Raw genomic sequence first — 22048 nt, 5'->3', positions numbered from 1 at the left:
GGGTTAAACGTTTCAGGTAGCCTTCCACAAGCTTCCCACAATGAGTTGGGTGAATTTTGACCCATTCCTCCTGACAGAGCTGGTGTAACTGTGTCAGGTTTGTAAGGCCTCCGTGCTCGCACATGCTTTTTCAGTTCTTCCCACACATTTTCTATAGGATTGAGGTCAGGGCTTTGTAATGGCCACTCAAATACCTTGACTTTCTTGTCCTTAAGCCATTTTGCCACAAATTTGGAAGTATGCCTGGGGTCATTGTCCATTTGGAAGATCCATTTGCGACCAAGCTTTAACTTCCTGACTGATGTCTTGAGATGTTGCTTCAATATATCCACGTAATTTTCCTCCCTCATGATGCCATCTATTTTGTGAAGTGCACCAATCCCTCCTGCAGCAAAGCACCCCCACAACATGATGCTGCCACCCTCGTGCTTCACGGTTGGGATGGTGTTCTTCAGCTTGTAAGCCTCCCCATTTTTCCTCCAAACATAACGATGGTCATTATGGCCAAACAGTTCTTTTTTTGTTTCATCAGACCAGAGGACATTTCTCCAAAAAGTATGATCTTTGTCCCCATGTGCAGTCGCAAATTGTAGTCTGGCTTTTTTATGGCGGTTTTACAGCCGTGGCTTCTTCCTTTGCCGAGCGGCCTTTCAGGTTAAGTCAATATAGGACTCGTTTTACTGTGGATTTTGATACTTCTGTACCTGTTTTATCCAGCATCTTCACAAGGTCCTTTGCTCTTGTTCTGGGATTGATTTGCACTTTTCGCACCAAGTACGTTCATCTCTAGGCGGTATGACGACTGCGTGGTCCCATGGTGTTAATACTTGCGTACTATTGTTTGTACAGATTAACGTGGTACCTTCAGGCGTTTGGAAATTGCTCCCATAGATGAACCAGACCTGTGGAGGTCTACAATTATTTTCTTTGTTTGAGGTCTTGGCTGATTTCTTTTGATTTTCTCATGATGTCAAGCAAAGAGGCACTGAGTTTGAAGGTAGGCCTTGAAATACATCCACAGGTACACCTCCAAATTATGTCTATTAGCGTATCAGAACCTTCTAAAGCCAAAACATAATTTTCTGGAATTTTCCAAGCTGTTTAAAGGCACAGTCAACTTAGTGTATGTTAACGTATGACCCACTGGGATTGTGATACAGTGAATTACAAGTTAAATAATCTGTCTTTAAACAATTGTTGGAAAACTGACTTGTGTCATGCACAAAGTAGATGTCTTAACCGACTTGCCAAAACTATAGTTTGTTCACAAGAAATGTGTGAAGTGGTTGAAAAACGAGTTTTAATGACTCCAACCTAAGTGTATGTAATCTTCCGACCTCAACTGTATCGCATTACTCTCATTGTCCATAAACCTGATTAAGATAAGGGCCTCAGCACTGACTGAAGAAATAGAGATAGATGATACTTGTTTCACCTTCCTTTGAGTTCTCAGTCAAGTCTCTCTCTCTCTCTCTCTCTCTCTCTCTCTCTCACTCTCTCTCTCTCTCTCTCTCTCTCTCTCTCTCTCTCTCTCTCTCTCTCTGAGTTCTCAGTCTCTCTCTCAGTCTCTCTCTCTCTCTCTCTCTCAGTCTCTCTCTCTCTCAGGTCTCAGTCTCTCTCTCGTCTCTCTCTCTCTCTCTCTCTCTCTCTCATCTCTCTCTCTCTCTTGTATCTCTCTCTCAAAAGGGTCTCTCTCAGCTCTCTGTCTCTCTCTCTCTCTCTGACTCTCTCTCTCTCTCTCTCTCTCTCTCTCTCTCTCTCGGACTCTTCTCTTCTCTCAGTCTCTCTCTCTCTCTCTCTCAGTCTCTCTCTCTTCTGTCTCTCCTCTCTCTCAGCTCTCACCTCTCTCTCTCTCCTCTCTCTCTCTCTCTCTCTCTCTCTCTCTCTCTCTCTCTCTCTCCCTGTGCCACTTTAGTCGAGAGGCTTCAGGTCCCTCTTGACAAAACTGGGACGTTGCTGTCTTTGCTGCGTACGGGTCTGGACTTTCTAAAATAGGACATCTTTCTCCCTAAATAGAGCTTGTATTTATAGGTAAATACAAAAGGGCAAGGGGTGCAGAGTACAAGCGTTTGATTGTGTTGATGTCGATGTGTGACTGATGCCTCGCCACTGTTGATGTGACTGATGATCGGACTCTTACTCTTTAACTCAGTACAGTGTCACTGCCAATAACATCCCAGACTGGAAAAGCACAGTGAACGATTCCTAACTTGATCTCATCCCAAAGGCCTTTAGTCAACCGTTTGGTTTTGTTGTTTGTAGTCACCTTACCCCTGTCTACTCCCTCTGTGCCTCAGCTACCATCACCAGCTCTTCTGAGAATGAGGACCGCGGCGGTTCCACTCTGGATCTGAGCAAAGATGGCAGCCGGAGGGCCGCTGGGCATGGAGGGCACAGAGGCGATTACTGCCCTCATGTCGCCAAGGACGACCTGCCAGGGCCCAGCGAGGCCCCGCCCAGGTCTGAAGTCACCATCCTAGGGGAACCCAGAACTCCGCCCCCAGCCAAGAGGCCCCTCCCACAACGCCACACGCACAGCACTTCTTCCCTTGTGATGCCACGCCCTAACTCTGTGGCAGGTGAGTGGCCATCTCATGCCTCTTGACTGGTGGTGTCTCAACTAGTCTCCTTCCCTCTATGATTACTGGCCTAGCAGGGCATGATAGATGAAAGCAGTACGTTGGAGGTCTATCCAGTCCTTTTACCTTTTAGCTTTCTGCCTACTTTCTGTCATTAGACGAGGACGGCATATGGCATTACGTCTCTGGAGGATGGAGACAGTGAACGCTACCGGCTACAGTATTCCAGGAGGCTTTACGTTGTTATCCTACATCTGTTTCTCCTCTGTGTTTGAGAGAACAAGAGACAACTTTATCCTTCGTTAGATGTCACTCCATTTGGAGAGCGGGGGCGACGACGACGATCTCTCAGGGGAGTGGATCCACTGAAATGACGGACAGACTCTTCTGTTTGTTAGGGATGCTGCTCGTGGAGAACTTTAATTGCTAGAAATGAGCATGCATGGTATTATTTGTTTAAATAGACCTCCCGTTCAGGTTGTGATGGGGGGGGAAACAAGGATGGGAGTAATACAGGACATGTTTGGTTTCTTTCAAAGCCCACGCTCTACATAGGTTTCTATCTGTTGTTGTGCTGTGGTGGCCCAAGCACAGAGGAAGTGTTAGTCCCACGTATACCTGCTGATTTCAGTACAGCTTGAGAGTTAAGTGGCGCCGTGTGTGAATAGAATGTCAGTATTCCTGCGGTGCCATTGAAAGAGGGCGGACCCCCCTGGTGGAGCAGAGCAGAGCTCTTTCCATTCAACTGCCGCTGTAGCTTTCATCATAGTGCTCTGAGATTATTATCATACCAAACAACATGTATGTGAGGTGGAAGATTGTGGGAAAGAAAATGTGTACGTTGTTTAACAGTAACCTGGCCCTGGATGGACCAAGACGTAGGTTGTCTCAGCAGTATAATGGGCATGATGGTGATGTGAAGTGTATCTCTGAGCTCAATGGTTCTAACGCTGAACAATAGCCTGGTCCAGCCTCCAACCACTTTTTCCCAAGATCCAGGTGTGACTCACCGCTAGACTGGACACGATGGTGGCGATGTTGGGGTTGTAAACATGGTGTTCCAGTGGGCGAGGTGAAGTGTAGCGCCATACAGGCCATTTCCTGGTCCACTTCCGCTCCTGTCCTGTGAGCTGTGCGGTACGTGTCACAAAGCAGAGCAACGTGCCGTTCCTCTTGTGATTCCACTCTGAGGAGATTAAAGGTCTCATGTAATGCCAGATTATACGGTAGTACAGGAGGCTGGGCCGCGCACTATGGATTTATGTGCTGTATGAGGGAGAGAGAGAGGGGGAGAGAGAGAGAGAGGAGAGAGAGAGAGAGAGAGAGAGAGAGAGAGAGAGCGAACAGTCGCTGAGTTCGTAGTATGGCTCGATCATGAGCTATAGTTCCTTGCCTTCCCACGCGGAACAAAAGGCAGTACTAAATAACTTAGAGATGCTTCAATCACAGCTTTACTACAAATAGAGTGATTAAACTTGAATCTAGAAGCCTCAAGCCCCATCTAGCTACTATACAACAGTTACTGCAGATTCATTGAAACAACATGCACACACCCATATGCCCACACACCAACACATGTGCACGCGCGCACACACACACACAGACAGAACATCTGTGTATATCTATCTACAACCTCCCTATCCAGATATTACTGTACTGTTATATCACATCCAGACCCCGACAAGCAGATTGTTTCCCAAAGGAAATGACTGTAATCTAGTTAGCTGCTTCTTTGCCAGACTTGAATTCATAAGCCACTTCTATTGGATCTCCTCTCACTCACTCAGAGCAGAGAGAACTAGGCCTGGTGGAGCAGAGCAGAGAGAACTAGGCCTGGTGGAGCAGAGCAGAGAGAACTAGGCCTGGTGGAGCAGAGCAGAGAGAACTAGGCCTGGTGGAGCAGAGCAGAGAGAACTAGGCCTGGTGGAGCAGAGCAGAGAGAACTAGGCCTGGTGGAGCAGAGCAGAGAGAACTAGGCCTGGTGGAGCAGAGCAGAGAGAACTAGGCCTGGTGGAGCAGAGCAGAGAGAACTAGGCCTGGTGGAGCAGAGCAGAGAGAACTAGGCCTGGTGGAGCAGAGCAGAGAGAACTAGGCCTGGTGGAGCAGAGCAGAGAGAACTAGGCCTGGTGGAGCAGAGCAGAGAGAACTAGGCCTGGTGGAGCAGAGCAGAGAGAACTAGGTCTGGTGGAGCAGAGCAGAGAGAACTAGGCCTGGTGGAGCAGAGCAGAGAGAACTAGGTCTGGTGGAGCAGAGCAGAGAGAGCTAGGCCTGGTGGAGCAGAGCAGAGAGAACTAGGTCTGGTGGGAGCAGAGCTGGTGGAGCAGAGTAGAGAACTAGGTCTGGTGGAGCAGAGCAGAGAGAACTAGGTCTGGTGGAGCAGAGTAGAGAGAACTAGGTCTGGTGGAGCAGAGCAGAGAGAACTAGGTCTGGTGGAGCAGAGTAGAGAACTAGGTCTGGTGGAGCAGAGTAGAGAGAACTAGGTCTGGTGGAGCAGAGCAGAGAGAACTAGGTCTGGTGGAGCAGAGTAGAGAGAACTAGGTCTGGTGGAGCAGAGTAGAGAGAACTAGGTCTGGTGGAGCAGAGTAGAGAGAACTAGGTCTGGTGGAGCAGAGTAGGGAGAACTAGGTCTGGTGGAGCAGAGTAGGAAGAACTAGGTCTGGTGGAGCAGAGCAGAGAGAACTAGGTCTGGTGGAGCAGAGTAGAGAGAACTAGGCCTGGTGGAGCAGAGTAGAGAGAACTAGGTCTGGTGGAGCAGAGCAGAGCAGAGAACTAGGTCTGGTGGAGCAGAGCAGAGATAACTAGGCCTGGTGCAGAGAGGCCTGGTGGAGCAGAGCAGAGAGAACTAGGCCTGGTGGAGCAGAGCAGAGAGAACTAGGCCTGGTGGACCAGAGCAGAGAGAACTAGGTCTGGTGGAGCAGAGCAGAGAGAACTAGGCCTGGTGGAGCAGAGCAGAGAGAACTAAAACGGACTGGTCCTAACAAACACAACATTCTGCTACAGAACAGGTGTAATTGGAGCTGGTCTCTGGACCTGGCTTTGTTCCTGACCTGTAGTGAGCTGTTGATATTCCCAGGCTGGATGAGGATTCACTTAGATCATCATCACCATACAACATGTACTGATCTAGTGGTAAACTCCCATTTTAATGAGTTGTTGAAGAGTGAGCAAATGAGCATGACAGAGAAAGAGAGGCAGAAAAAGAGAGGAGGGGGGACAGGGGACGGAGGAGAAGTAAAATGGAAGCCGAGAGTGAGAGGATTTACTATACGATGCGTTCGTGTGTGCGTGTGTGTGTGCGTGTGTGTGCTCTCTGTGTGTCTTTGTGTTTTATCCTTGAGTTTCTTTCTCCAGAATAATTGACGTCACAAAACATGGGCAGCATAAGGGAAGAGCGATGACCGATTTGTTTCCCATTTTACTCAAGGACAAGAGTCTTGAATCGCTCTCCCTTAAGGCTGAAATACATTACAGGCTACCGGGGTTAACACCACTGCTCTTATGATGAGTGCCATAGGATCTTTAGTGACCACAGAGAGTCAGGACACCCATTTAAAATCCCATCCGAAAGACGGCTCCGTACACAGGGCAATGTCCCCAATCACTGCCCTGAGGCATTGGGATATTTTTTTATTTTAGACTAGATGAATGAGTGCCTCCAACACCACTTCCAGTAGCATCTGGTCTTCCATCCAGGGACCGACCAGGACCAACCCTGCTTAGCTTCAGAGGTAAGCCAGCAGTGGGATGCAGGGTGGTATGCTGCTGGCCAATATGTTATTTCTGTTCCACTTTTTTTGTTTTTTTTCCTACCACCCCCTCCCCTGGTTGGAGGACCTAGTGGAAAACATACAAATTAAATATATATACAGTGCATTCGGAAAGTATTCAGACTCCTTGCCTTTTCCACATTTTGTTACGTTACAATCTTGTTCTAAAATTCATTAAATAAAAAATGTTCCTCATCAAAGTTACACACTTGTCTATCTATATAAGGTCCCATAAACCAAGCCATGAGGTTGAAGGAATTGTCCGTAGAGCTCCGAGACAGAATATGTCAAGGCACAGATCTGGGGAAGGGTACCAAAACATTTCTGCAGCATTGAAGGTCCCCAAGAACACAGTGACCTCCATCATTCTTAAATGGAAGAAGTTTGGAACCACCAAGACTCTTGCTAGAGCTGGCCGCCCGGCCAAACTGAGCAATCGGGAAGAAGGGCCTTGGTCAAGGAAGTGACCAAGAACCAGATGGTCACTCTGACAGAGCTCCAGAGTTCCTCTGTGGAGATTGGATAACCTTCCACAACGACCACCATCTCTGCAGCACTCCACCAATCAGGCCTTTATGGTAGAGTGGCCAGACGGAAGCCACTTCTCAGTAAAAGGCACATGACAGTTTGCCAAAAGGCACCTAAAGAACTCTCACATGAGAAACAAGATTATCTGGTTTGATGGAACCAAGATTGAACTCTTTGGCCTGAATGCCAAGAGTCACGTCTGGAGGAAACCTGGCACCATCCCTACGGGAAGCATGGTGGTGGTAGAATCATGCCGTGGGGATGTTTTTCAGTGGCAGGGACTGGGAGACTAGTCAGGATTGAGGTAGAGATGAACGGAGGGAAGTACAGAAAGATTCTTGATGAAATCCTGCTCCAGAGTGCTCAGACTCGGGCGAAGGTTCACCTTCCAACAGGACAACGACTCTAAGCACACAGTCAAGACAACGAAGGAGTGACTTCAGGGCAAGTCTCTGAATGTCATTGAGTGGCCCACCTAGAGCCTGGACTTGAACCTGATCAAACATCTCTGGAGAGAACAGAAAATAGTTGTGCAGTGACGCTCCCCATCCAACCTGACAGAGCTTGAGAGGATCTGCAGAGAAGAATAGGAGAAACACCACAAATACAGGTGTGCCAAGCTTGTAGCGTCATACCCAAGAAGACTCGAGGCTGTAAACACTGCCCAAGGTGCTTCAACAAAGTACTGAGTAAAGGGTCTGAATACTTATGTAAATGTGATATTTCAGTTTTGTGTTTTTTATAAAAATGCAAACATTTCAAAAAATCTGTTTTTGCTTTGTCGTTGTGGGGTATTGTGTGTAGATTGATGAGGGGGGAAATGATTTAATCCAATTTCAAATAAGGCAGCAACGTAACAAAATGTGGAAAAGTGAAGGGGTCTGAATACTTTCCGAATGCCCTGTACAGCCTCCTAACATTTGTACTGAACTCTAGGTGCATCGTCAAGTCAACCAATCCCTCTAATCTTAATTCCAACCCTCAGTTGTCGACGGACTAACCCATTTTAGCATTTGACTATTTCCTTTCGCTATACATTCTTCTATTTTACTCTGACATCTTAAGAGGGTCTCGAACCTCTCTATTTGTACCATTTCTACCGAGATTGGCCTAAGAGTAAATAGTTCAACTGAAAGGATAATGATATTTTCCATTGATTGATCTTTTTTTTTCTTCTTTTTTTTGTTATCTCCTAACAGTACTGTTTCTACATCCATCTGAACACAGACATTTTGACTCAACAACCACTCCCGAACCTGACTCCAAAAGTGATCATCTATTGATTCTGTTTCTTCGTTGCAGCGGGCACAGGCCTCACCCCATCAACTGAGAATTATTTTTTTTGTGGCGAGAACATTACATATAATAGTTTCAATTGAAAAGAACGGATCGATGCGTCAAATGTTGTGTACAACGGTTCACAAACCCCATGCCATGGTTAAGGGGCATCAAAAAAATATCTTCTCAATTATCTGGAATTTGATGCAGAACAGTTGTCAAACCTCTCGACTTTAAGTCAAACTGATATATTTTGCGATGTGCGGGAATACGAGTCATTTTAAGCCATGCGTGGTTTTTGACTGGCGGCAGACAAAATAATGAATTCCTTTCTCTTTTGAGTAATTGCCCCTTACATTCTTGTGGCAGAGCTGTGATGAGTTGGTTAAACCTTTGTATCGATCATACGTCCCTATACGCCTTTGTTAATTGCTTGTGTGACAAAAAAATTGACTGTTCTTATTTTCAATGTAATTTCTTATAATTTCTTATATTTTTTTTGTGACAATAAAATTGTTATTTCCTTCATCAGTACGTTGTAGTTTAGCCGTACTGTTTGCTGTAATACTTGTTCAGACTCTTCCGGAGGAGGAAATTGGATTTGTAACCATCTCTGTATGGCTTCATTTCAAACGGATGAGACTCTAAACAGGGTTCCATTGTCAATCCACCGGAAAAGGTTGGTGTTAATCTACATAACGGCAAAGAGACCCCTTTTGAATGTTGAATGAGCCTCTCTTAGTAGCCTGCTGGAAAACCCGTTTGTATTTAGATATCATTTTGGTATAATGGAGGTTTAAGTGAGAGGTTTAATGTCTTAATATTTAATAGTTGTAACCCTTCAAACTCATGTTCGTTATACAAATATGCCTGTTTAACTTTCTTTGGTTTGCCATTAAAGGACAAAAAAAAATGAATTTCTCACACGAGTCTGCTTTTATTCTCCAAAACAAGGCTGTAAGCGTAACAAAATGTGGAAAAAGTCAAGGGGTCTAATGTACAACAACGCTTTACATAAAGCGTTGTTGTACATTACTTTTACCCATCTCATGAGAGATTCTCAAAAGCTGAAGGAAATCTAGGCACTTATAAACTGATTCTAGATCTGCTGTATCGAATGCTGTCTTAAAATCTGCTATAAAGATTTTAAGAGTCTAATGTTGTCTTCCTTTTAAGAATCCCGTCTGAATGTCCGGTAGGACCTTTTTAATTCTATGAGCAGTACATTTTGCCAATATTTTTTGCGTCGCGACATTGAAGGGCCTCCAATTGTTTGGAGATACCGGGTCTTTGTACTGCCCCCTGGCTCCTGCTTCAGTAGGAGAGAGATCAGTCCCTCTTTTTGTGTGTCCGATAGTCTGTCGTTTACAGTATATACGAGTAATTAAAACTTGGTAGTAGTGGATCTCTCAGCAGATATGATCTCTATCGGAATGCCATCGAGACCAGGGGTTTTCCCCGTCTGAAGGGAATCATTTGCCAACCGTAGGTCGTCCTGTGTAATTAGGCCATCGCAAGTTGGTTTTTTTTGTTCGCAGAACATGATTTTTTGGGAGAAGGATTTCACAAAACTCATTGTTAATGGAGATTGTAAGAACTTGACAAGAGAACCTTTGTTTAAAATATTTGACTTCGGCCTCCCGAGTGGCGCAGAGGTCTAAGTCACTGCGTCGCATGCAGTGCTAGAGGTGTTACTACAGGCCTGGGTTCATTTCCTGGGCTGTGCCACAACCGGCCGTGGTCGGGAGTCCCATAGGACGGTGCACTGGTTAGGGGAGGGTTTGGCCAGTGGGGCTTTACTTGACTCATTGTGCTCTATTGACTCCTTGTGGCGGGCCGGGTGCCTGCGGGCTGACCCTGGTCGCCAGTTGAACAGTGATTCCTCCGACACATTGGTGTGGCTGGCTTCTGGGGTAAGCAGGCGGGTGTTAAGGATTGCGGTTAGGCGTGTCATGTTTCAGAGGACGCATGACTCCACTTTCTCCTCTCCTGAGCCTGTTGGGGAGTTGCAGTGATGAGACAAGATTGAAAAATGGGGTAAAATACATCAAAATAATAATAATTTTACTCCTTTGATGAGATAAGGATTTCTCCATTGTTTGTAACTATTGTCTGTAGATTATGTTTGGTTGCGTTTCTATATTGACGGTTGGAGGAAAACTAGGTGCATTTGTCGCCCTTCTCCATCAATCAATCCACAAAGTGCTATTTGCTCAGTTTTTGGTATAATTGAAACCCGATCTTTCCTAAATAAGATTCTCTGTCTGTTTTGCATCTAGATTATTCGGTGGTTCAGTAGTACATCATTGATTTTGTAATGCTAGTTTTTCTATTTCTGATGTAAGTCGTTTCTCCGTTGACCCAAACCATTTTAGTTCTGGGGAGGAAAACTGAATTGAGTGGCCACTAAAAACAAATGTAAAGGCATCCCATACGATACGTGGGTCCGCTGAACCTGTATTGTGCCTGAAGAAATCTGTTATATATTTCTGGTTCGTTTTTGTTAAGAAAGTACTGTCTTCCAATAAACCCAGGTTCAATTTCCAATATCCCCATCCTGATTCTCTCATAGTTATCTGGAGGGACATAAATTGATGGTCTGATTGCATTCCATCCTCAATCAATACTTTGTTTACTTTTGGCTCCATAGAAAAGAAAAATAATCCATCCGGCTAGCTTGATTAAGTATTAAGTATTTTTATTAGCCTCCAAATATCAGTCGTTTCCAACGTGTCCATAATATTCGTGATCACTTTGAGCGTCAGAGGGTGATAGTATGATTGCCTTTACAGGGTGGATGTACATAAATCTGTATTGGAGTCCCCTAACATTAAAATATCATTATTTGTATCTTGGAGACTAATGAGATTATTCTACATTTTCTCAAAGAAGTTTGGATCGTCATTATTCGACCCTTATATATTTATGAGCCACGTCTGTTTATCATCAAGTAGTACATTAAAAGCAATCCATCTTCCTTGAGGGTCCATTTGAACTGATCGCACCCCGGGATCCTGATTGTTTGTCAGTAGGATTAGACCACCTTTTGAATTCCTTAGCCCATGACAGAAATAGATTTGAGCATCCTACTCTTTTTTTCCCCAGGCCACTTTGTCAGAAGATATTGAACGAGTTTCGTGTAAACAATAAATATGGTAATCCTCTTTTAGCCATGTGAAAACTGCTCTTCTGTTCCTAGTATCAGCCAAACCATTAGAATTACACCTAGCTGCAATTCAATTCATCAGTTACCATGATAGGTTACATGTTGAGACACTTACCACTATCCTTACAACTTTAAAACAAAATACTTCTCCATGCTTACCAGTACCACCAGAATCAATACCTGTCGATTATACACATTTGTACCATGACAGACGGTACATACACACTTTAGCTCCAGTTTCCCTCCCGAAAAACCCTTCCCCCATCCCAGGTAGGGATGTCATCCCTGTGACTGTCAGTCCACCCCTATACACATGGATCCTAGGACCCATAAGAAGTTAGGACCCATTCTTTGAAAAGAGCACGAAGTGCCACAACCAGCTGACCAGCACTAAACAGTTCTAACCCTTTCCACAGTTGTACTATATAACTTCTGTGTTTGTATTGATTTTTTCTGAATGCCTTCATTTCTTTCACATTTGACGGGACTGGATGCGTAATAATGTAGCCACTTCCTCCAAAAGGATGCCTACCTTTGACAAAGCAACCGGAGAGTAGAAAATGTACATTTAGGGAAGCAGATATTATTTTATGTTATAGCTTGAGATTCCATCCCATCCTTATTATCAACACCCTATAGCCTCGATTGTGGGATGCATACACACACACACGCCCCCCAAACACACACATACACATCTCTACACCTCTCCCTTTCCACTTGTGCACCTACAAAACACACTCTCTCACACACACACACACACACACACACACACACACACACACACACACACACACACACACACACACACACACACAAATATATCTCTACACCTCTCCCCTTCCACGCGTACATTCACCTACAAACACACACACACACACACGCACCACACACACAGACACACACACACACACAACTTCAAGCTCATGCACACGAGTCTCCGACGGACCCTCAACGAAGTTGTTCTCCCTTAAGCCCTGCTCAAGAGTAGACTTGCGCCTACTATCGTAGCCGTTCGACAGGAGTGCCAAAATGTTCCAGGATGGGTAGATATTGAGTGTGTAATGTCTAGTCCTGGCTGATGGAGCCCGGAAACCCCCCTCCCCCCTCAACACACGCACACTGCACGCACGCTGGTCCCCAGAGGAGGCCCTTGTTCCCACGGCAGACCGCTAAGATTTATGCTGTGCTGCCAGGAAAACAGTATTATTCCCTGAATGTTCACGTGCGACCCCTGACCCCCATGGGTTACTGCAGCCAGTATTGCCATCGCTGGTACTACCTGGGAGGACGTCTCCACCAGAATTCCCCCGGCTTGATATGAGGTCATCAAGGTTCTCTTTGCGGCTTTGAGAATGTCCTTGTATTTTATGCTCGCCCGTATGGGGCCTAGTTGCAACCTCTCACATTTAACGATTAATTTAACGATTTAACGGGACAAATCGCAGTGACCTAGTAATCGGTATAGTACATACGCCTAGCGGCACCTCCACAGCAGTATAAAAATCTGTCTATATTTGCTGGGCAGCTTGGTGTATGTGTAGGCCGAGTAAGGAAATCAACATGGCAACCGAGGAAGCATAACAATGCGCGTACAAGGAGCGCAGCATCTGCGCAGGCGGGATACTGATGTGAGGGACCGGAGGTGAACTTTGATAGCTTTCTACTTCTGTAATTGATTTTAATGAGAAGAAAATGTGTTGCCCATAATTAAGCTATTTATCAGAGTTAGTGACCTCGCAATAAGCCAGATTTGAGTAAATTGCGTAACTTACATTACTTTGAAGTGGCAATGTAATACATTCAACATGGTTGCTGAAAACAGGCTGATTTGAGAAAAACCTCTTTCATTTAAACAGTCTTCATTTGAATTTGTCTTAAAACGAGGGCTTTGTGTTGAAACCAATTTCTTCCTATTTAAGAAATAGGAGGTAGGCCAACCTGTTTGACAGACCAAGTGATAGGCCAATTCCTTCAGTCATCCTTCTCTCCTTAAATATCTCTGTGTCTGTGAAGGGCTTGGGGTGTTATGTTAAAACCAGGGCATGAATTGAGGGGGTAGGTTATTCCTTTGATGCCATTGTTGCGATGAACTTGTGAGTTAGTTGAAGAGAACCTTTATAGCTGATTGGCTGACGGTGGGACATGCCTCGCATCTGCTCTTCGCATTGCTCACACTTGGCGATAATGGCCGATTTGAGGCTCAATATATTAAAAAATGTTTGAAAATAATTGGGATGTCGTATGTGCCCGTAGAACAGTATGTTGAAATGGGGACAGAGCTCCATAGTTGTACTGTTTGGCGATGAAGGGTTTTGTTCATTTTTATTCCCAAATGTTTAAGATTTTCTACCTTGAAGGCAAAACGAATGAAACAACTGTAAAAAAAGCTCTCTTTCCTGCTTTCCCTCATTCTTTATTTTCTACTTCTCTTCTCCTTCATTCTGTCTCTCATGTCTTCCCCTGCAGCCACTAGTTCCACGAAGCTGGAGGATCTGAGCTCCCTGGATGATCAACAGAGTGCTGCTCCCCAGCGAAGCTCCGTCAAACAGCCCTGGAACAGCACAGGGGGAAGGGACGCCAACGGTATGGTACTGTTTGTGTTTCTGTGTGTGTGTGTGTGTGTGTGTGTGTGTGTGTGTGTGTGTGTGTGTGTGTGTGTGTGTGTGTGTGTGTGTGTGTGTGTGTGTGTGTGTGTGTGTGTGTGTGTGTGTGTGTGTGTGTGTGTGTGTGTGTGTGTGTGTGTGTGTGTGTGTGTGTGTGTGTGTGTGTGTGTATGTATATGTGCATGCAGGCGTTTATGCAGGCATGTGTGCGTGCGCAGGGCCAGGACGAGCCTTTTGGGGGCCCTAGGCAATATTTGGTTGGTCCCCCTCCCCACCTCTTGACTGAGGAGGGGAAACATTTTTTAAGTCCATTTTCTGCAATTCTACATATTTTACCATGGAGCGGAGGGAAATGTGTGCAATTTGAAAATTAATATAATTCAATTCTACTTGTTTTGCCATAGGGCAGAGAGAAAAAAAGTGCAATTTTACAGCAAATGTTTACAGAACATCTCATTCCTTAATCATGGCCATTAATATGGAGTTGGTCCCCCTTTGCTGCTATAACAGCCTCCACTCTTCTGGGAAGGCTTTCCACTAGATGTTGGAACATTGCTGCGGGGACTTGCTTCCATTCCTGCCACGAGCATTAGTGAGGTCGGACACTGATGTTGGGTGATTAGGCCTGGCTTGCAGTCAGCGTTGCAATTCAATTCAAAGGTGTTCGATGGGGTTGAGGTCAGGGCTCTGTGCAGACCAGTCAACTTCTTCCGCACCAATCTCGACAAACCATTTCTGTATAGACCTCGCTTTGTGCACAGGGGGCAGAAAAACAGAAAAGGGCCTTCCCCAAACTGCACAGAATCATCTAGAATGTCATTGTATGCTGTAGGGTTGAGATTTTTGCATTCAATGGTATTAAGTAGCCTAGCCTGAACCATGAAAAACAGTCCCAGACCATTATTCCTCCTCCACCAAACTTTACAGTTGGCACTATGCATTCGGACAGGTAGTGTTCTCCTGACATCTGCTAAACCCAGATTCGTCCATCGGATTGCCAGATGGTGAAGCATGAAGCATCACTCCAGAGAATGCGTTTCCACTGCTCAAGTGTCCAATAGCAGCGAGCTTTACACCACTCCAGCCAACACTTGATCTTAAACTTGTGTGCGGCTGCTCGGCAATGGAAACCCATTTCATGAAGCTCCCGACGAAAACAGTTATTGTGCTGACGTTGCTTCTAGAGGCAGTTTGAAACTCGGTAGTGAGTGTTGCAACCGAGGACAGACAATTTTACACGCTACGCGCTTCAGCAGTCGACGGTACCGTTCTGTGAGCTTGTGTGGCCTACCACTTCGCGTCTGAGTCGTTGTTGCTCCTTGACATTTCCACTTCACAATAACAGCAATTTCAGTTGATCGGGGCAGCTTTAGCAGGGCAGAAATTTAATGAACTGACTTGTCTTCAGTATGGCCATTCTACTGCCGATGTTTGTCTATGGAGATTGCATGGCAGTGTGCTCGTTTTTATACACCTGTCAGCAGCGGTTGTAACTGATATAGCCAAATCCACTCATTTGATGGGGTGTCCACATACTTTTGTATAGTACAAAATCAATGGGGGCCCATGGAGGTCAGGGACCCTGGGCACGTGCCCTTCGTACCCAGTCGGTAATTCAGCCATGATTACTACAAGTTTAGATAGCTTGTTTTGCTGACATGGGCTAACAAGAGGAAAACTTCTGAAGCACAACCACATTTCAAAATTGCATCTTGTGTATAGGACTATTCTAACGCTTGTTACGAAACCGATTAACTAGCCTGTTAATATTGTTGCACTCGCTAAGTCTAGGGGTCCTATGTCTAGTTGCATGGTCTGTAACCTGAATGAACGTGTGCATTTTTTTGCGAGAAATCAACGTTACCTTACCTTAGGTCCATGACCAGCTCTGCCTTGACTCCTTTGGGTCGACGAGCCGAAGCGGATTATTATGTTCAGATGGTGACAGGAACCAATACATACAAAAATGAAAACTACAAACAGGCCTAAACTAAAGATTCAAACCCAAACGAAAGGCGTCATGGCCATCAAACCAACCAGCAGCCTCCCGGCTCTCCAAACTGGCACTATGACTGACGATCATCTTAATTGTCAGTAATGTATGTGCTTATCAAGGCTAAACTCAGCATCTATACCCGGTGACTGCCACCTGGGGGAGGAAGTGTGGAAGTGGATCCTGGATTGTGTGTTTGTCTATGTCTTAACATTAACCTTCACCCCATATCATAATGCGCTCAACAGTAAGTTGAGACCCCGACTGAGATGCTTCCTTCGTGCATGCAATTATTGTGTTACAACACCATACACAACTATATTATTGTTGTATACCACAATGCTCTTTAAAAAGGAACAGGAAGTCATGTTAGTAACCCCTGTGTTCTCTCTTTTCTCTTCGTCCAGCGCGCTTCGCTCCCTTCAAATCTGGCGACATCATGCTGAAGCCATTGTTGTTCGAGGTCCCCGCCGTCGCCATGGACGCACCGTTCCAAGGCCGTGATTGGCTGTTCCATCGGCTCGAGGAGGTCCTAAGGAAGAGTGACACCTGCGAGGGCCGTGGGGCCGTTATCGTGGGCGATGTGGGCTTCGGCAAGACGGCCGTCGTCTCGCGGCTGGTGGCTCTCAGCTGTCATGGAGGTCACATGCAACAGGTCCCCACCCAGAGCCCCTGCACCTCCCCCAAAAGTAAGAGACACATTTCCCTTCTCTGGAGGTTTTTTGGTTTGAAATGATCAACAGGATGAACCTCTTGAGATGCAACTGCTCTTTTTCTGAGGAAGCTGCCAGTTCCCTGTTCCCCTAGAAAGGAAGGACGAATTGATGGTTACTCATTCAGCAAAGGGTGATTGAAATTTGATCACATTTTTTCATTATAAGTTGAACAATTTTCTAAGTAGGCAAGCCAACCTGTCTACCTTGAGATCAGTCATACTTGAACAGAGCTATCACTCTCAAGTAGCAGGGTCTATCAGATATTTTGGTCCTAGCGGATGAGCCACACAGAAGCCACAGGAATAAAACCTTTTGAAAGCGCTGTCCCTGAAAGCTATGACTGATTGTGTGGGGATTGGTGTTACACAAACGCAAGCGTTGCTACGTCAGTAGCTAGGTACAGTACCGCACTTTTCTCCCACCATCCATGGTCGTGAATGCACACATCATTTTCTCGGCCCCCATCCAGCAAATTGATACAGTGCACCATACCGCATATCAGTAATGACATCAAATAATGACATCATTTAGGTTAAGAGTAGGAATCTGCTTTGATGTGCCTGCTCAGGGAAATGCATTATAGACAGTGACCTAATTATAGTACATGATGATAAATGCCTGACAGAGACAGAAGTGATTTGCCATTGTGACTCAGGGCCTTATTTAATTAACATTGTTTACTGGAGATATGTTTTGGGTCCATTATAGAAACCAGCCCACAATGATGCTTTTAACATGCTCTCTTGTATTCACAGCACAAGAAAGAAAAAAAAATTGAGTCATGAGTGCTGGTTTTCAAAAAAATATTTAATTGAATGATTATTATTCTCCTCCAACTTCTCATGAAAAAGTAGTGACAGTTCACACGTGTGCCTTTGTAACAGTATAGCTTCCGTCCCTCTCCTCGCCCCTACCTGGGCTCGAACCAGGGACCCTCTGCACACATCGACAACAGTCACCCTCGAAGCACCGTTACCTATTGCTCCACAAAAGCCGCAACCCTTCCAGAGCAAGAGAGACAACTCTCAGAGCGAGTGGCGTCACCGATTGGAACGCTATTAGCTTGCACCTCGCTAACTAGCTAGCCATTTCACACCGGCTACACCTTGCTGTGTCCCTCTTGCAGTTGGGGATAGGGGGACAGACGGCGCCTCCAAACAGCCCAGCACCCCCACCACAGACCCCCCGCCCAGCGAAACAACCTGCCCCGGGACACCAGAGGCACACCGAGACGAGGCTGTCAAACGCCTGGCCAGCAAGGTACGATACACTACACACACAGGCACACACACATACAGAAACACAGACACCTCTGGTGGAGAAGAATCTTGGGACTATAAGGTCCTATCTGACATTTGGGTCAATATGTTATTCACATGGAGTTGCTCTTCAGGTGGTCCTTTACATGTCAGATATGTCCGTTTTGTTGTTGTTATTTTACCATGACGAACAAATGATAATAACCTGAAAGCACCTTTTAACCTGGTGCCGTCAGGATCTATCTTCAATCCAATCACACAATGCTGGATTGTCAATCAATCAAAAATAATTGCATGTATTGAGTCGTTTTCATTGACATTTTAGTCATTTAGTGGTTTTTAAGAGGAAAATATCACAAAACAGTTCTGACAGCTGGACCTTCAAAAATACTCATTATCTCAAAACGATGCATTTTGCTGATAGAACCTTATAGTCTCAAGTCCTTGATTATTCATATCATAGGTTCTGGTCCTCTTTTTAAATCCTATTTAAAAAAAAATGTAGAATAAGAATGGCTATAACGTAAGCTCTTTATGGCAAACACAAATAAATACAGGTGCCTTAGAAAATGTGTAAGGCCCTTAGGAGAGGCATTGCTATTTTTGGCCTGTTCTACAGTATTAAACTTACCAAATGTTATTGATAACTAGCAAGTAGTTTACTGACTTTGGGTGTCAGAGACCCGAAAAATGTGTCCGTTTACTCAACCAGAGCTAATGTTTTTCAGTTATCCATAAGACTTGTGCATTTGTCATTTTAGGGAACGTTAATTAATACATTTGAAGGTGTGATTAGAAAGAAGGAAGGGTATATTGTCTTTATTTAATCATTAAATGTCTGTACTTTTTTATGAAAGAAGAATTCTCTTCAAAACAGTTCTGAGATCTGGGATGTGACAACATTCATGCTCAGTATCTCAGAACGATACTTTGCACAGATAGTCTTGTTTCTTGAATCACTGCCAATAGACCACCTCCTAATTCCTCTGTAATTGGTCTCAGAGAGGAAGAGTCTTGCGGCTTCACCTAGTAATACTAAGAAGGGAGGGTTTAGTTTGACAAATTGGGTTCCGAGGCAACTGGAGAACGTTTCTGACTGACTGTGTTTGCCATCCATCTGTTTGCTCCTTTTGATGAGTTCCTGAATTAAAGATGACCCCTGGGTGTATGGATACTTCACCATCCTCAACTAAATGAACAAGATGGCTCTGTTAACTGTGTGTTCATGTAATTACTGATGTGGTGAATAATGAATAAGACCATCGAGTCCCAAAGACTTGTGTGTTTATTCTTGACATCCATGCCTTGTTTTCCCCCTGTTCCATTAAGTGGATCCGTCATGGCTGCTTGATTAGCCAATCTGTTAATTAGCAACTCATCGCAGACACTTTAGCCTCATGGAGAAAATCAAATGCTGATTTGTGAGACGGAGATATTCAAAGTTGGTTGAGGACTTACTTCTCTGGAAAGTTCAAGACACTCATGGCAGTCAAAACTTTGAAAAAGCGTTATTGAAGTGCTCAATTAGGGAGCCTCTCTTTCTCTCACTCCTCCTCTCTCTCTCTCTCTCTCGCTCTCGCTCTCTCTCTCTCTCCAGGTGGTGTCCTACCACTTCTGCCAGGCCGACAACACCTACACCTGCCTGGTCCCAGAGTTTGTGCACAGTGTCGCCGCCCTGCTGTCCAGAGCGCCACAGCTCAGCGGCTACAGGGAGCTACTGCTAAAGGAGCATCATATACAGAGCATGCTCAGTCTGCGCTCCTGTGTCCAGGACCCCATCTCTGCCTTCCGCAGGGGAGTCCTGGAGCCCCTGGTCAACCTGCGGAAGGGTAGCTACTAACTTACTCCTGCAGTCTCCATGTTCCCAACCATGCTTCAACCCCCCACCCCCTTCATCCACTTTTGTAAGTGTAACACCTGCAGCTGATACTCACCAGCTACACCTCACCCCCAACCCCTCCTCCTACAGTTTGCTAAATTGTCATGCGCCCCCCGAAACAGTTTATTAGGACTCCCTGGTGGGCCGCTAGATCATTTTGGGATAATAAAGTCACTGGTTAAAAACGCTACAGACCGCGACACAATTCTAACTTCAAAAACAACATAACTTCAAACAACAACCTTTTTGACTGTGGGAGTATCCACATCAATCAATATCCCTAAGGCTGCATTTACACATGCTGCCCAATTTTGATCTTTTGCTCAAATTGTTGGCAAAATAGTTGATCGGATTTGTCATACTAATTAGTCTTTGGACCAATCAGATAAGCTCTTTTGCCAATAATTGGACAAAAGATCAGAATTGGGCTGCCTGTGTAAACACAGCCTCGGTGCTTTAATCCAATGTATTATTCTTACTGTACAGGAAAAACAAGAGGGCAGGCCATAGCAACGTAATAGACCATCTCAGTCTATCTGATGATATAGTAGCCAGTCAGCCTGATCAATAGGTTGTTAGTTCAGTAGCCTCCACCACAGGCTCGTTCTAGAGGAATCATCACATCCTCCGTCTTTATGACGTGGACTAGTAGATGCCTGTGGCAGAGTGTATAGAGTGATATAAGCTCCACACAGTCAGGACGGGCTGTATTAGAGGCTGCGTCGACGGCTCAGCTAGACTGGAACAGGATAGATATGCCTCTGTGATCCCCCCTCTCCTGTGTTATTAAAAGTCATGGCTGCGGTGATGAGGGGCCCATACAGGAGACTGAGGAGGGGTGACTGGTGTTTTCACCCTCCATCTGAGGTGCAAGTCCCTCTGTGACATTACTCGTGAAGTATAACATGGGGTAAGGGAATGGAAGTAGGGCTCTGGTCAAAAGTAGGGCACTACTACCACAACCTCTTTTCTTTTCTGACACTGAGGGTGGCATTGTGACGACATTGTGGAATTCAACCCATATCACTTCAAACAGTTGCTGCGACGTGTACAGTATTTCAAAATAAGTTTGGAACCTCTCTCTCTCTCTCTCTCTCTCTCTCTCTCTCTCTCTCTCTCTCTCTCTCTCTCTCTCTCTCTCTCTCTCTCTCTCTCTCTCTCTCTCTCTCTCTCTCTCTCTCTCTCTCTCTCTCTCTCTCTCTCTCTCTCTCTCTCTCTCTCTCTCTCTCTCTCTCTCTCTCCACCTCCCACTCTCTCTCTTACTCCACCTCCCACCCTCTCCTCTCCCCCGTTTCTCCCCCTCCACCACCCCTCTGTTTCCCTGTTTAGAAAGGAAGATCCCAGAAGAAGACTTCATCCTCCTGGTTGATGGTCTGAACGAGGCAGAGTTCCACAAGCCGGACTACGGAGACACCGTCGCCTCCTTCATCACCAAGATCGTCTCCAAGTTCCCCTCCTGGCTCAAACTGTTGGTCTCCGTCAGGACCTGCCTACTGGTGAGGAGAGGACAGTCACGAAGCACAGATAAACGATCCTAGCCAGTGTATGTGAGTGATGCATTGCCTCTACCCAGGGACCCAGGCTTTTGTGGCATAGTACAGTCTGTTAGAGTCTTGTCTGTGCACCGTAGGATCTGTGGTTCGAGTCTCTGAAACAGCGCTCACTTTCTCCTGCTACACTTTAACTAAAAGAAGCTTAGTACATCTGGGTTTGCCCATAGTTCACTGGCCCTGTGTGTCTCATACAGTATGGCTTTGCTGGTCTGACCCAGAGGTACAGTAGCTCAGTCTAGCTGGTCAGCTTACTCCACCAGGGCCCATTGGCGGTGGTTTCCTCCAGCATGTTGGCTGGCCACTGATCCCTCCTGCTGCCTAACGCAGCTTTCCCATAATCCTCCTGGATTACCACTCCGGGCCGTAATGCTCCTGGGAGCCTGCCTGACGTTATGTAACAGGAGTGCTGAGGACACGACAGGCCACTACAGTGTGTGTGTGTGTGCGCGCGAGTGTGTGTGTGTGTGTTGGCAAGGGATGTTAGACGTTGATCCCCCTGCCTGCTCTCTATCCTCTCTCCTCTCCCAATTGGTCCTTTCACAGGAAGTTGCCAATATCCTGTTTTAGGCATGGTCCCATCGAGGTTGCTATGCAACCAGGGCACTGTGAAATCTTCGGATCAGCGCACTTTAATGAAATCGTGCATGCACAGCAAGGAAATGAAACAGCAATAATGATTTCATATTAACTTAGGTATTGCATTTGATTTATTCGTTTATGGCTGTAA

General features: G+C 45.6%; 1 protein-coding gene across 4 annotated transcripts in view; it reads left to right on the top strand.

Moving 5' to 3' along the window:
* LOC118369995 (protein TANC1-like) overlaps positions 1–22048 on the top strand; it is a 51675-nt gene that overhangs the window by 13463 nt on the left and 16164 nt on the right. For 3 of the 4 annotated variants that reach the window (XM_052499219.1, XM_052499217.1, XM_052499218.1), the window contains 6 exons: positions 2298–2579; positions 13785–13901; positions 16322–16603; positions 17757–17890; positions 19487–19718; positions 21098–21264. In XM_052499219.1, coding sequence (XP_052355179.1) covers positions 2298–2579; positions 13785–13901; positions 16322–16603; positions 17757–17890; positions 19487–19718; positions 21098–21264 — 1214 coding nt within the window. Of the gene's footprint in view, positions 1–2297; positions 2580–12575; positions 12961–13784; positions 13902–16321; positions 16604–17756; positions 17891–19486; positions 19719–21097; positions 21265–22048 lie in introns of those variants that run through there. The other variant, XM_052499220.1, reaches the window with a different exon arrangement.

Source organism: Oncorhynchus keta, chromosome 37 (genome assembly GCF_023373465.1).
Source record: "Oncorhynchus keta strain PuntledgeMale-10-30-2019 chromosome 37, Oket_V2, whole genome shotgun sequence".
Classification (NCBI taxonomy): domain Eukaryota; kingdom Metazoa; phylum Chordata; class Actinopteri; order Salmoniformes; family Salmonidae; genus Oncorhynchus; species Oncorhynchus keta.
Note: the sequence above shows the minus strand (reverse complement) of the source record. Positions and strands in the feature narration are given on the sequence as shown.